This window comes from Protopterus annectens, chromosome 8.part1, assembly GCF_019279795.1.
Source record: "Protopterus annectens isolate FY-2018-M chromosome 8.part1, PAN1.0, whole genome shotgun sequence".
Classification (NCBI taxonomy): domain Eukaryota; kingdom Metazoa; phylum Chordata; order Ceratodontiformes; family Protopteridae; genus Protopterus; species Protopterus annectens.
This window is the reverse complement of record NC_056742.1, coordinates 497,812,417-497,828,174: the sequence shown is the minus strand read 5'-3', so window position 1 is coordinate 497,828,174 and position 15,758 is coordinate 497,812,417. Positions and strand designations below refer to the sequence as shown.

Sequence of the window (15,758 nt, the reverse complement as noted above, 5' to 3'; positions counted from 1 at the left end):
TTAGCTCATTTTCTTCTAAACTGAGGGCACATTTTTTGTTCTCCATTTGCTGCAGGCTTTCTATAGAAAGTTCTATAGCATAGTTTCTTTTTTATTCTCGTGGACTACTACTTCCTTCTACAACACGGGGGGGGGGGGTATCCAATCTCCTGTACAGGTTGTCTGAGGATTCTGTACTACTATTTGATAACCCCAAACATTCCCAGAGATAGTTGTCTCTAAATGCTGTATATACCTGAATAAGGTGTTCTCTTAAATATCTACATGAAACACTGTACAAATTTAGTTATATTAATGTTTCATAATAAGTTAGATTTTCACATCCATGAATGCTCCTGGTATATTTTCACTGTATTCTTTTCAATTTATTCATATTCATGCTTGTTTCCTCATAAGATTTTCATATTGTTATTCCACACTCTAGTCTGGGCCTAATATAACTCACACATGATGATGTCATCATTTCTAATTTCCTTGTTTTTATAAATCCTTTTATACTGCCTATAGTTTTATAACTATAACCAATCAGTTGATATGTTTAGAAAAACTTAAAGCAGGATCCACCCATATACCCCATAAAGGACTCTACCATTTCAATGACTATACACTACATTAAATATTCACCTTTCATGTTACGTCTTCCATATTTCTTATGCTTAGTTTTCATGTAGTTATCATCATGTTATTCACCTGTGATCAAGTGGTCATTTTAGTCATGTTGTTTTGCCGGTTTATTATCATATTTATGAATCAAATTCCATCAACTTCACTTTTGTTGAACATGGAAATTTGAAAACGGTAATGTCGAACACCAAACGCCAACCTAGGAATGGGTTTTAACATGGGTCGAGATAGGGGAGAGGTTTGTAGTTCAGCAATAACAGTGAACACCTATCTCGACCCATGTTAAAACCATTCCTAGATTGGCTTTTGATGTCCGACATTACCATTTTCGAATTTCCGTGTTTGACAAAAGTGCAGTAGACGGAGTTCGATTCAGAAATGTGATAGTAAACCGTTTTGCCAATGTGCCCTATCTGTAATAGATGTAATCAGTTTATCCATTTTCAAGTCATCTGCATGCAGACTGTAGAACATTTCATATGAAAAAGATAGCTCTGAAAGATACAATCTAAACAAGTATGAGCGTAGTATAGAGCCCTGTGGGATACCCTGACTGCAACCTTGGATTTCACCCATCCAGTTGCTGTATTTGCCATGCCCTATTTGTAAGCCATGAAGCTGTCTATCTTATCAAGAGTACATTAATACCTAGTTGTTATTTATTGATCAGTGTTTTGTGTATGACCCTATCAAATGCTGAAGTTTATGGAAATTATATCACAGAGCAATTTGTCATTAATATCTGTTATTATATTATTGTAGAACATCATGTCACAGGTGGTTAAAGGTCTATTTTCAACATATGTATGTTGATATATGATTTCAAGTCCCAACCTTTCTGATTCGGACTAAAATGTACCCAAAATAATCTTCTCCATTATTTCTTAACAACGAGAAAGTAAATGTATGGGTCTGTATAACTCTGGGTTTGCCCTATTCATCTGTTTCGTAAAGATGGATTTAACAAGTGCATGTCTCCAGTCTTACGTACTTTTCCCATGCGTAAATGACCTAGTCAATAGCAGATATAAAGGTACTCTAAGTTCATGCTGAGGTGTTCTCAGGTCATTATTACTAATTCCATCTCCTCTCTATGCTTTGTTTGGGTCCAGTTTGTGTATTTCTTTTTCAATACAATCTGATTTAATTTCAATATCTGAAGTTACCTGGATGTTACTAGCACAATGTATTGCCACCTTCCGGTTTTAGAATCTACACAAAGTTTATTGATCTGTATGTCTTTACTCCTATCATTCTATGTAGCTATAAAATTGTTTCCTATTAAGCTCAATATCTTTATGTAAATTTTATTCAAAATATTCTCAGTCTTGGCTTACACTGTGTTTAATTTATCTGTCCAGGTTGTTTCAGTTTTCAGAGATATAATACAACTTGTTTCCATTTCTTATATTTATCTTTCATCTTAATTAAGTATCTTGTTCTGATGGAAATACAGCTTCCTGACTTTCTGTGTCTAAATCCTGATTTTTGCATTCAGTTTCACTTCCAAAACTTGCCATAGTCCTTCTGCAGTTTTTCCAATCAACACCTCACTCCAATTAGTTTTATATAGTGACTGTTTTGATTCCATATAGTCTGTAGTTAACCTGTGCATTGGTTTAGATTTCAGTTTGGCAGAATTATCTAGCAGCAAATGAACCTTTATAACCCCATGATGTCTGCACATCAACGGTGGTCACACTTGAGCTGACGTTACAGAACATAAACAATGTCCAGTGTGTTCTTTTCCCTACTAGTTCTTTTATAATCTGAAATAATCACTTTTGCTGAACATATTCTGTTAGTAATGTTCTTACTAACGTTGTTGAACCAATATTACTCCACTTTATTTGTGGTAAATTTCAGCCCCCCCAGACATTATTATTTTCCCTCCTGCGTTTCGGCAAGAAATGCATGAATGTCTCTAGGTATCAGCACTTGACTTTGGTGGTTTATACACTCCAACAATTGTTATCTGTTCTAGTGTTGTCTTTATTGTCATGGTTACACAATTGTACATTTAATAATCACAGTTCTCTTAACAATCTTTAAACCCTATCATGACACCTCCACTTGATTTTTTGTTAGAATGTTTTTTTACAGTAAAACATTTATACCCAGGTGACCAGGAATTTTGTCGCATAGGTGACGTACCACCACAATGAATGCTCAGTGTCTACAGGTGGGCGCAAGAAGCATCACCCCAGATTACCCTAATTTCCTTGGTGTAAACCATGAGGTGTTATGCTAGCTCTATGCTCGAATGCATTTTTTTAAATGAGCAAACCTGCAACCAGGGACTGCAGGTACTCCAGTATAGCAGAGAATTTTCTCCATTTCAGGGATGCCCATATCTTGATGCGCATGCAGAATGTGAATTTCCAGCTGCAAAATGTGCAACCTAGTGATAATTCGGCTCATATTTATGACAACATACTTTGTTCAGGGCAGTAATCCTACCACCATTAAAGTTTAATAATGGCAAAATGGGTACTTCTTCACCAAAATGTCAAGCAAAGTTCTTCATTAGCACTCTTCAAGAAAAATCTTGATGAGTGGATGGGAAATAGGAAATACACCCCGGGGATCACTTATGTGTCTCTGCTCAACAGTGGCACAGGAAAATAACTTTCTTGAGTGGCGTAAGCCAGGGAACCCTGTTGGCTAGGCTTACGTAGGCCATTGGGCCGATAGCCTAGTACCTACCTATGAACCTATAAAATGAATCTCTACCAGTCAAGATAGGTGCCCCCAAGGATCGATCCTTGGTCCTTTACTGTTTAACACCTTTACCAATCTACTACATACGTCTTGCCCACAGTCAACACTGGTGCAATATACTGATGACGCTACCGTTATCCTCATAGCCGATTCCCTCACCGACCTTAATCCAATGAAAAAAAAAATCCTTCTTAGCCATTGAAAATAGCTTTCTCAGCACCATCTAATTCTAAATCTTAAAAAGACTAAGCTCCTACTTTTTATCCCTAAAACAATGAACCATCTTAAATCCTCCTTCTCTATCACTGATGACCACCTCAAATTCGATCTGCACGTCCTAAACAACATTAAGAAAACCCACCAAAAACTTGGACTACTTAACAAGAACAAAAAATTTTTAACCAGTAAAACAAAAATATCCCTGTCTCATGCCTACCTCCTCCCCACTCTATTGTATGGCTCACAAATCCTTACTAAACTTTAAACCGCTCTCCTAACAAAGCTTGAATCCACATACAATAAAGTTGCTAGATTTGCGGCAGATCATTCCTACCACTCACTTCACTGCCTTGTTGTTAGAAGGTTAAACTGGCTAGAACTTGTTCACTATCTGCTTCTTTCTCAACTTCAAATGATACACTCTATTTTGCATGTACCCTCCTTTCCCAACAGTACCTCTGTTATTTCCTTTTACTCCCCTCCTAGGTCTCTAAGAAGCTGTGAACTAAAACTCCAAATCTACAGGCCAAAACCAAAATTATGCCAAAATCTATACTGCTACTCCCCAGCCCAGTTCTGGAATAAACTTCCTCTAGATATCAGAAATATCAGTCGTCCACAGAAATTCAAAACTGCTGTCAGAAACTACCTAAACAAGTCATGGATCTGTCTCTGTAACCACCCCCTCCCCCGAATGATTCTTCCCATACTAATCACCTCCCTCCCACCTAACCCCCTACCCTTCTTCTACTTCGCTAATATCCTACAATTAAATGTAATCACTTTTGAACAGCGGCTGTTCTGCACGTTACTTTTTAACTCCAGTCAAATGCACTGAAAAGATTTTACAGCTTGTTTTGAATGATGCTTGAAATATAAATACTCTCCAGGGTTGTAAATCTGTTACTACATATTATGTTACCTCCCTTTTAATGTTTGATGTAACCGTGCTGGTTTTTATACTTGTTTTAATACATGTCTTTGTACTTAATCTTTGTAATTGTGGAGCTTTTCTCCCCAGGCCTCTGCTGAAAAAGAGCTTTGGCTTAGTCGGACTAACCCGGTCAACAAATGTTAAATAAATAAATAAATAACATAAATCCTGGTTCCAAGTGTTAGGAAGCTGCTAAAATTGAATAATGACAGTAATACATTTCTACAGAGTACATATTAAAGTAAATGATGAGCAGGATAAATCTGTGTATGTTTTATACCACTAAAGCATATACAGTGTTTTCTGATCATAATGAAACACATTTCAAATAAAGTTTTAAAAATGCTTTCTAAAATATCAAGACATGAAACGTTGTCATTTGCGTACATATTATACAAATGAAATTCTCTTGTCTTGTCTTCATTTTCAATAGAGGAACCGCAGAAACTTGTCATTTAAGCCGTGTTATAACAGGCATTCAGAGTGCTTTGCTACTGCCTTTTATTAGACAGTACAATGTTACTGATATCCAGCTAGCATGCTTATTACTGTATACAACTCACAAAAACATATAAAACAGAATTTATGATCCATTTCCAGCCATGCCATTAGTGTGTTTTGTTTATTTCCCTTAATAATATCTAATACATATTTTGATATCCTTTGTCTAAATACACACATTGCCTTTCTTATGTAAAATGATCCATAATGGCACATAACACTATAAACCAAATTTTGACTGCTAAAAAAAGAAGTCAGTTAAAAAATATATATTTGACTGTTTTCAAAATATGTAAACCTATTACTGTTTTTTGCATGTTTACAGGAATTACAATACCCACAAGGAAATGCCCCTTGTACAGAATTAACTGAACCATAATACAGTGATGTAAATGAATCCTTAAAAGTCATGTTTTTTTTTCTGAAAAATAATGTTTAGACTATCAGGCACAATATTTCTTATGTTTTAATCACTCCTAAGTATATTTCAGTGCACAAATAAAACATTCCTGACTCCATGGATATTGACTGCATACCTAGTTACAAAGGTACACTGCTTTGAACACAAAATAATATGAGTTTATTTAATAGTATAAAGTGTATTTATCAATCCATTGGTCTTATACGGCATCAAAACTTTATGTACAATGCTCTTAACATTTTGAATTGGATTGCTTGCTATATTCCTTATAAATAAAAACTTCATTTGAGCAGTGTTATGATTCACTCTCTAAACCTTTTCTACATTTTATCTCAATATGAGTCACACAACAGCTCTAAAAATGCAACACGTGGTTCTTATATATCAAATATTGCAAAAATACCTTATTTTTAACATAAAGTCAAGTGTCAAGAAATTTAAGCACTCGTTGGAATTCACATAAAACTGAGTGCTCATTAGTTAATTTTCTATTCCTCTCCCTATCAAAAAGTGTTGTCACTGAAACACTTAAAACATAACTATATTTAAAAAAAAAAAAAGCGGTCCAACTCATGATGATGTCCATAGGATCGTAGGAGGTTGCTAGGCTAATGACCCTGAGGTCCATACAAGCCTAGCCAAGTTTCCCCCCTTGTAATAGTGCTATAAGTAGGCCTGGCTCAACAACTGCTGCCCCTGACAAAAAGGGGCACAGGTGACACGCCGGGGTGAATTTGCGATTCCCCATGGAGTCATCCAGATTTCACTTGAAAAGGGTTAGGGAAGGGCTCTGCTTTATTTGGATTGGAAGCTTATATTCCAAAGTAAGGGTATCCTCTGGGAGATGAACCTGTCTCTCCAGCAGGGTCTGTTAATAACGTTTCTCATGTTGCGGTCACTGGAGTGGGTGCAGCGGGTGTTAATAACATTTCTCATGTTGAGGTCACTGGAGAGGGTGCAGTGGATGCCGTTTGTCTTGATAGCATTTCCATCATGGTGAGATCCATGTTGCTGTATACGCTGGGCAGAGATCATCCCTGAGCAGTCTGTATGACACAGAGTATAGTGACAGGGATTTCAATCTATTAGCATAGGACAGGTGTTGGACACCTTGAATTTTCTTTGTAAGGTACCTCTGAGGTCTCTCCAATTGCTGCAGGTGACTGGCGAGGAACATACCAAAGGGTGCATTGTACTCTATAATAGGTCTGTTGAGGGAGGAGAAGAGGGGAATTATAACCTCCTTTTTTTCTGGATGGCCCACCTCATTAGTACGGGTATCTCATCCAGGGACAAGGTGGTCATAACAGCCCTGCATTCTTCCCATATAAGACCCATTATTGAGTCAATGCCCCTTTTAGCATGTACCTCACAAAGTACATGCAGCAGCTGGAGAGACCACAGAGGTTCCTCACCAGGAGAATCCAGGGCCTCAAACATCTACCCTACACAGATAGGCTAAAGGCCCTATCCTTCTACTCATTTTCATACAGACTCCCCAGAGGGACCTCTGTCTGGCATACAAAGCAATCTCAGACCCCGCCTTGATGGGACTACTGCATATCTGCAACTCAAGCTCAACTCGAGTAACCTGCACGCGTGACCTCAACCTGGTCTGTGACATCAATAGGACTTGGTGGGACAGATTTGTGTCCCAGAGACTCCCCCTTTTGTGGAATAGACCCCCTCTCCACATCAAGCATGGTACCTCATTAACCCTTTTTAAGGGAACCTGGACAACTGGATAGGGAACAGAAAATACACCCCTGGGATTCCACCTGTCTCCCTGCTGGACAGTGGCATAGGGTGCTGACTTGTTGGAACATGGGCTAAATTCTTGTCTAGGCTTGTAAGGGCCTCAGGGTCAATAGCCTATGATCTTATGGAGGCAATTCCCTTATTAATGAGATGGGCAATGTAGAAGGCTTTCCTTACCACTGTGGAGACATGGTGGTCTAATGAGAGGTTGCTGTCAACCTGTGTGCCCAGATCTCTTACACAGATTGTGTACTGAAGATGGTTGTTGACTTGAGCCTGTGGCTTTGGCACCAGTCATTGGTTTAAGTAAGACTTTTTTTGGAGGGTGTCAATGTCACTAAGGGATTCAGTGATCACACCCAGTTTGCAGTTGTCTGCAAACTTTGTTAACAACTTGCCCTTTGTATTGGCCTGTAGTTCTGAGAATTATATTCCAAACAATAGTGGCCCTAGCACCGAGCCCTGTGGTAATGGTTACTGGTCTGAAGGTTAATGAACAGTCCCTACTTTATCTGTGTGTGTTCTATTCATGATCCAGTTTGCTACCCACCTGACTATATACTGGTTTACTTGCAAGTGGATAAGTTTGTCAATGATACCCGAGTGGGAAGTGAGCAATGGTGTTAAAGGCCTTCACTAGGTCTAAGTAGACAGTGTGCACAGATTTCCTTCATCCAGGGTTTTGGTGACTGTCTCAAAGAAGTTCACCAAGTTTAGTAGGCATGACCTCTCTCTGCGCCCCCCGGGGGTGGAGGGAGGGAGGGAGAGGGATGACCTACCTTTGACAAAGCTAAATTGGGATGGTCTGGTGCTTGGAGGTCACCTATATCCTTGTTGATAAGGTCCGTGATAACTCTCTCCATTGCCTTGCATATGAGGCTGGTCAGACTTATGGGTTTGTATTTCTCGGGGTTGGCAAAGGAACCCTTTTTGTGGAGGGGGATGCCCATGGCAGTTTTCCAATCAACAGGAAGAAAAACCCAGTGCTTAGACTATGGTTAAAGAGGGTACTCAGGGGTGCAGTTAATTCTTGCTTAAAGCAATTTAGAATGCATCCAGGGATGTTGTCTGGTCCCATAGAGACCGTATTTTTAGCCTTACAAAGGGCATTAAGGACCTGTTCCTTAGTGATTTCTGGGGGAGGACATGAAGGAGCAATGTCTTGTAGTATATTGCACAGAGACGGGGGGGGGGGTTCTCACTGAACCTGTCAGCCAGCAGGTTAGCAATATGACCAGGTTCAGTGTATATTATGCCATTTATGACAAGTTCTGTGCAACTCTGGGATTTACCTTTGAGGTCTCAGACATAGCCAAAAAATTCTTTAGGATTATCCTTGGCTAGGGTGGTCAGTTTGGATTTGTACTGAGCTTTGGATTTTTTTACTATGTGCCTTATTTGCTTATTTAAGCCAAGGAGGGAGTACTTTAAGTTAGGGGACCGTCTCTTACTGCTTTTGGACAGCAGCTTCTTTCTCCTATTAGCCTGTTTAAGGTGAATGTCCACCAAGCAGGTTTGTTCTTACATGATGAGGTTACTTTTATCCTGTCGGGTACAGCTGAGTTGATGCAGCTGTGAAGGTGTTTATAGAAGGCTGTGGTATATGCCCCAATGTTGGTATACTTGCCATCAGTAGGGGTAGGTGTTGTGAATCTAGTAATATCTTCTTCTAAGCAATTTTAGTTTGCTTTGGAGAAGATTTTTAGTCTAATTTCAGCTGGGGGAGGGTCAGATATTATTACTTCTAATGTGACTGTTCTGTGGTCAGATCTCACTAGAGATGACTGTACACTTGGGTTGGTACAGTGGTCACTCATGTTCGTAAGTACAAGATCCAGAATGTTTGAACCCCTACTGGTGATGGGGTCACCAACTGATCCAGGGCATTAGAGTTCACAAAGTTCAAAAATCTTTGTTTGAGACCATTGGTACAGGTGGAGTTATACCTGTTTATTAATGGGTAGTTAAAGTCTCCTAGAATTATGGTGTTAGGTGTTACATTGAGGGATTCCAGGAGATCCAGGTAAGAACTGTGGGTGTCCTGGTTCATAGAGATAGACCTATAGCTGGCGATAATTTAGAGGGGGTTTTACCTACAGTAAGTTGTACTTGGAGTAGTTCAAGGGTCTCATTTAGCCTTACCAGTCTGGAGGGGTATTTGTCTTTAAAAAAAATCAATACTCCTCCTCCTTTGGATTTCCTGCTCTCATTTGATGGTTTGAACAAGAGGAAGACATTGTAACCTGGTATGGCTCTGATGCTCTCTGCATCCTTGAGCCAGGTTTCCGTGACAGCACAGACATCAGCATTCTCCAAGGTAAGGGCAGCTTCCAATGAGTGCAGCTTTAAGTTAAGACGCCTAGCATTTAGCAGCATGACCCTGATGTTGGTTTTTGAGGAACAATTTGTTGCTAGAAAGTTTGTACTTGTAACATTGCCTAAAACGGCACCATGGGGAGGCAAGAGCCTTTGCCAGAGGCAGAAAACCTAGGGGTAACTGGTGGAGACAGTCTCTGACAAAGCATCAAGGTCTATCAACCATATCATCCCAGGTGACAGGAACTGGATCTGCTTGGAATGACAACAAAAAATGAGCCAATTGTTACAGTCAATCTTCTTTTGCTTGTATTGTGGCATCATCCTAGGTGAGGGCAGAATGCTGCTTAAAGCTAGGGACATACCTCCCTGGGACACATAATCCCAGAGCTCAATCATGTCTCTCTTCATATAGTCCAGAGAGGTATGTCTCAAGTCATTCACACCAACATGTACTATGATAGAGTCATAACAGTATTTGCTGCTGAGGGACTTGAGTGCGTGTGTGATGTTTCAGATCCTGGCACCAGACAGACAGCTGACCATGACCTTCTTCTTATCCAAACTAGTGATTGGCACATCTGTGTGTCTCACGATAGAGTCACTTAGGACTAATATATTTGCTTTTGTGTTACGCCTTAAGGGCTTACTTGGTGAGACACTGTCATGTGAGTTGTTATACACCCTGTGTTTATCTGCAAGTGAGATATGTGTGGTGTGGTGTGCTTGTGTTTGGGAGGTCACTGTGCTTTGAGTAGGTTTTTAGAGAAGACGTCTTCATATGTGGGTTTATGTGTTGGTTGTGTGTTAGGTGAAGGTGGTGAGAGGTGAGTGCTGACGACCTTCCTATGGTCAGGTATACTGACTGATGAGTGAGGGAACTTTGATTCTATGTTTTTTATGTAGATTTAGTGCTCAATTCAAGAACAAACAGAACTAGACGCAGCAGTTCAGCAGGATCTGTGGAGTTGATGCTACACAGTACAAGTGCCCAGAAGACAAGCTGAATGCAGAGGCTGAAAAACAGACAAAATTCTGTACAGTTGCAGAAATAATCAGCAAAAACAAACAAAGACAGTCAGCAAGTGCAGAAATACAAACAATAATGACCTTATCTTTAGTTGTAAGCCTCAGATGGTTCAGATGCAGATATCAGAGTACTGGCTGGTCGGCTAACTCATTGGAGCTTGGTTTGAACAAGTACAAACCCGTGCAAACACAGGGCTTTTAAAATAAATGAAAAACCTTACTGTTCATCAAAGCATAACAAAAAATATTGTTATAACTCAGTACTAATACCAACAACCATCACTGATCCTGTCTATCACTTGATCTATTAAACAGAAAAATGTGTCATAAAACAATCTCTAATACCATAAATAAGGTACAGGCATGATTTCACCGAGTTAAAAAATACATGCTGATCTTTTTGTTTACAGAGGAGGGTGTGCGTTCAGCAAAGGACTGATCCGTTAGGAAAAAAAGCAGCAAATATTTGTTCCACAACTTGTACACAGACAAAAGTGCTTAATCATAATAAAATGTATTTATTCTTGGATTATCCTGGTGCATCTCATGTTGTCTGCATGGCTGTTCTACCGTTTAATCCTTTAAGAAGTCCTTGCATTTGTGAATGAGTACAAATTCCAGTACAGTACTAGTCATTGCCCCAAGCATAAGCAGGGAGGTCCAACTGTGCTCAGAGAGGGTCTATCAAACAACAAGACCTTTCTAATTCGTCCCCCTAGTAATTCCCTCTGATTATAGCCATGTTTATCCCATGTTACGTGAATAGACTGTTCTTTGGCTTTTTGCTTTTTTTTTTTTGATTGTTTATTCAGCTACATTTGTCTTTTTTGTTCTGTTTCTCTACATTGCCGCTTGGTTTCTGCTACCTCATTTGAGAACCACAGCTACTGTTTTTTTTTACTTGAATAGTTGCTTTACAGAAAGGTTTGTTTCTTTAGCAGCAGCGTCTCAGTTCTCTCATTATTCTGTCATATTACCTTCTTGTTAATTCACTAGAACTTTAAATTTTATCACAGCATGTCTGTTATTGGCTGGAGGTTTAATTAAGATGAAAATAAACAATGCCATTTTCACGATCACTTGTTTCCAACTGGCTGCCCACTTCTGGATCTAATATCCTTCTGCTATTTCCCCTGACATCTTTAAACATTAGGCATAAAAATGCTCTTTCTTGAGCAAGTGGTAGATTTCTACTTTAAAAGTTTTAATAGACTGCTGAACTTGATTTTTATATACATTTCTGAGCCATGCCCTTTATGTGCTATTGATAATAATAATGTTGCTTGGTGTGGCAATGTAGTAACAAAACACCCACTTTCTTTGCCCCCCTAAGGATCTCTTTTAAATTATTTTTTTCTTTTTCTTCTCATGATGTGAGGCCTGTATCTAACATCCGGACAGATTAATCTGGCTTTCCATTTCCACTGGGGTTCACAATGCATCCGCTCCTCTTTGTTTACTCATGAGTTGTCCATTGCCACACCAAACGACAGTATTATTATCCTTGGTTGGATCCTTACTGTTATAAAAGAGAAGTGGCAGACCTTTTAGTGCCTCACTTTCCTGTCCCTGCTACAAAGTGTGTTGCTGAGCATGTTTTAATCCAGTAATAACTGTCTGTGTCTGTCTCACAGTGTGTGTAGTTTGAACACATTTATACCCCAGCCATGATTCCACGATTTTCATGAGTATGTTACAAACACAGTACTGGTGTGCTGTTCCTTCATGACAGCTACAAATTCAAACAACGTTTAGTGAAAGCTACGGGCAGGATAATCATTACATACAAAGAAACAAAAGTGAAGAGCAACCTGAACAGATCTGTCTGAAAGACACATAAAATACCATTAATTAAGCTAAATAATGATGTATTTAAAAAGTAACACCAAGTGAAGATTAATGAGTGAATTAAAAAACATATTGAAATGGGATGACACTGTTAGCCTGTTGTGAGAAGCCTAGAGCTTACAGTGGTGGGCTATAATTAAATAATTTATGTAATCCTTAGGAATTAAGATGCAAAGATAATATATATATATACCTGCTTTAAGTGCAAAAGATATACATTGTCAAAGTCAAATCTGTAGTCCTTGGGATGAGAATAAATATCAAATACCAAGAGCTGGCTAATAAGATAACTAGCATAGCCATGCAAACCAGTCATAATGAAATCCCACCAAGAAGGATACACTTCATTCGTGACAGTGAAATAGGGCAGAGGGACAGTCTTCAATACCTTCCGTCTCGAATTCTAAATGTTGAAGTACTAAAACAAGGTATGTGAACAGTATAAAAATGATTGCCATTTTCTGTGCCCTTCCCCTAACACACATTTACTGAATCTGGAAACTTTCTTCAAAAAGGTTATTGATGCCATAGACAGTTACCATGTGGTGTACGTAGTATATTGTGACCTGGCCAAGGCCTTCAACACTGTTCCCATGCTGGTATCATACAGAGGCTAAATACAGTAAAAAGTGACCCATATGTGAAATGATGGATAGCAAAATGGCCAAAAGGCAGAACCCAGACAGTACTAGTTGGAGATACCTCATTAGAAAGTATAAAAGTGATCAGCAATGCCACTCAGGCCTCGGTACTGGGATTCCTCCTTTGATATTTGCTTTTTGGATCTTTAAGCAGACAGCTAATATCTCTGTCTAACAAAGTTTGCAGTTGACTATAAATCGGGGGTTGTTGTTAAGTCATCCTTTAACACACACCCTCCTGAATGAACACACCACTACAAAAAGAAAAATGTAGTTAAAGACCTAGGAATTTGGGATGATAATTTATTCTCTTTTGCCCATCATGTAACAATGATTGTCAGGAAATACTTTTATTTAGCACAGCTAATTACTAAAGGACTATCATCAAGGCCTAAGAAAGTAATCACTCCATTATGCTCAGCACTGATCACACTATTATTGAATAAAACACCCCCTTGTGAAGTACCTCACTAGACAAATTAAACAATTATAAAGACAGTAAAGATTCTTAACCAAACGGATCACAGGCCTAAAGTCTCTGAGCTATCAAAAGAGGCTGGAAGCTCTATCCCTTTATTCAGTGTCTTACAGATTTTTGTGGGGGAGATCTCTGTTTTGTCTAGCTTGTCATTAGAGACCCAGTCATCCAAGACCTTCTGTAAGTCCAGTGACTCCATCAGTACTAGAACCAGGGCCATACATTTTCACCAACAGCTAAATACAACATGCTGAAGGGACAAGTTTATAACCTAGCACCTCCCTAGCCTTTGGAATAAACCTTCTCTGCATGTTAAGCAGTGAGACTCACTATCTTCCTTTAAACATAATCTAGGTGACTGTATAGTTATCCACAAATTTACTCAGGATTGTGTGGCATGGCCCTCCTGGAGAAAGGAGGCGCAGCCTGAGGGAGGACACTGGCAAAGCATAAATGCTCATAAGACTTAATAGTCTTGAAATATCTGTGAAATGATGAAACCTGTATAGAGAAGGGTTTACTCCCTGTAGTCCTTATTAAGTATTATTACCTCTGAGTTTTATGAATTGCTACACCTTACCGGTAAGAATAATGACCTCATCCATTAGCATACTCAGTCCAGGAATTCCATAGTGTGACATTCCAAGACTGTTACTGTAGTGTCATTCCCCAGCTACAAAACTTCACATTTTAAATAACAGTAATGTTTCTCAATTAATAAAAAAAAAAAAAGATAATGTTCAGCACATAAAAATCTTTGGTATTAAGTGCACAGGTTTATAACACAAACATCTTTGTTCCTATGGTCAAAATGCAGCATATTATCCCGGTACTCAGAACAGAACAGCATATGAATTGATCATTTCTGGAGGTGAAGGGATTAACATCAGTAAAGTAATGAAGCACCATCCTAAACCATTCATAAAGTTGTACTCATTTACATATAAATTGTCCGTCACAAAAAGAAGACATGCTAATGTCTCCACATGTGCTTGAGGATTAGTCATCTTCACCTCTATACATGTCGGCAAGCTTTTTAAAGCGGGGACCCCAGTTGTTCAGATACTCGTAGTCTTGGTCCCCTGAACTGGATGAGTTGAAGGAGCTGAGTGAACCGACCTCTGAGCTAGCCCCTTCATAATCGAACACCAGGAGAGAGTCGTACGGTGGAGCAGTAGGGTCATTGTCAGCGGCCTTCAGGTTCTGGTGGTGCAGAAAGAAAAAAAAAATGTAAAACAATACATAAATATCGTGAAAATTACTAATCACAACCTACTGTCAGGTTTACTTGTACAGCAAATTAAATGAATCTGACACTGGAATTTTTTGTGTCCTAAATGGAATATCAGAATAAGTATTATATTTTTAGAAGGTATAAACAGTGTAAAAATTATGTCAATCTGACACTGAAAGTAATGATCAGGTTTTACACTAATCAGCTATTGTCACCATGTGACGTGCATATTATTAATGTAGCATGTCCTAGTGCTATGAATGACTCTGCCAGGTGTGTGAATGCATTTCTGCTTCTGCTACCGTACACTTTTAGCAGACTGGTGCTTGTTCTCCATTAGACACTCAGGGAGGTATGTGAAAATCCAAATAAAAAAATCAGGTGACAGGAAAAACAAAACTAAGATACCTTTTAATGGACCATCTAATTAATTGCAGAAAAGAATAACACTTCTTATTCATTCAGATTACACAGGCCTCTTTCATCTAAAGATGACATATTATTGCACACACTCCTCATCAGTATTGCACACACTCCTCTTCATCAGTATTGCACACACTCCTCATCAGTATTGCACACACTCCTCTTCATCAGTATTGCACACACTCCTCATCAGTATTGCAGACACTCCTCCTCATCAGTATTGCACACACTCCTCTTCATCAGTATTGCACACACTCCTCTTCATCAGTATTGCACACACTCCTCATAAGTATTGCACACACTCCTCTTCATCAGTATTGCACACACTCCTCATCAGTATTGCACACACTCCTCATCAGTATTGCACACACTCCTCTTCATCAGTATTGCACACACTCCTCTTCATCAGTATTGCACACACTCCTCATCAGTATTGCACACACTCCTCATCGGTATTGCAGACACTCCTCCTCATCGGTATTGCAGACACTCCTCTTCATCAGTATTGCACACACTCCTCCTCATCAGTATTGCACACACTCCTCTTCATCAGTATTGCACACACTCCTCATCGGTATTGCAGACACTCCTCCTCATCAGTATTGCACACA

The 15,758-nt window shown here is 39.1% G+C and overlaps 1 protein-coding gene across 1 annotated transcript in view; it reads right to left on the bottom strand.

Moving 5' to 3' along the window:
* Positions 1-11,630: 11,630 nt before the first annotated feature.
* LOC122810419 (B-cadherin-like) overlaps positions 11,631-15,758 on the bottom strand; it is a 766,834-nt gene continuing 762,706 nt past the window's right edge. Inside the window, exon 16 of the mRNA XM_044082031.1 lies at positions 11,631-14,693. Coding sequence (XP_043937966.1) covers positions 14,490-14,693 — 204 coding nt within the window. The 3' untranslated portion in view covers positions 11,631-14,489. The remainder of the gene's footprint in view (positions 14,694-15,758) is intronic.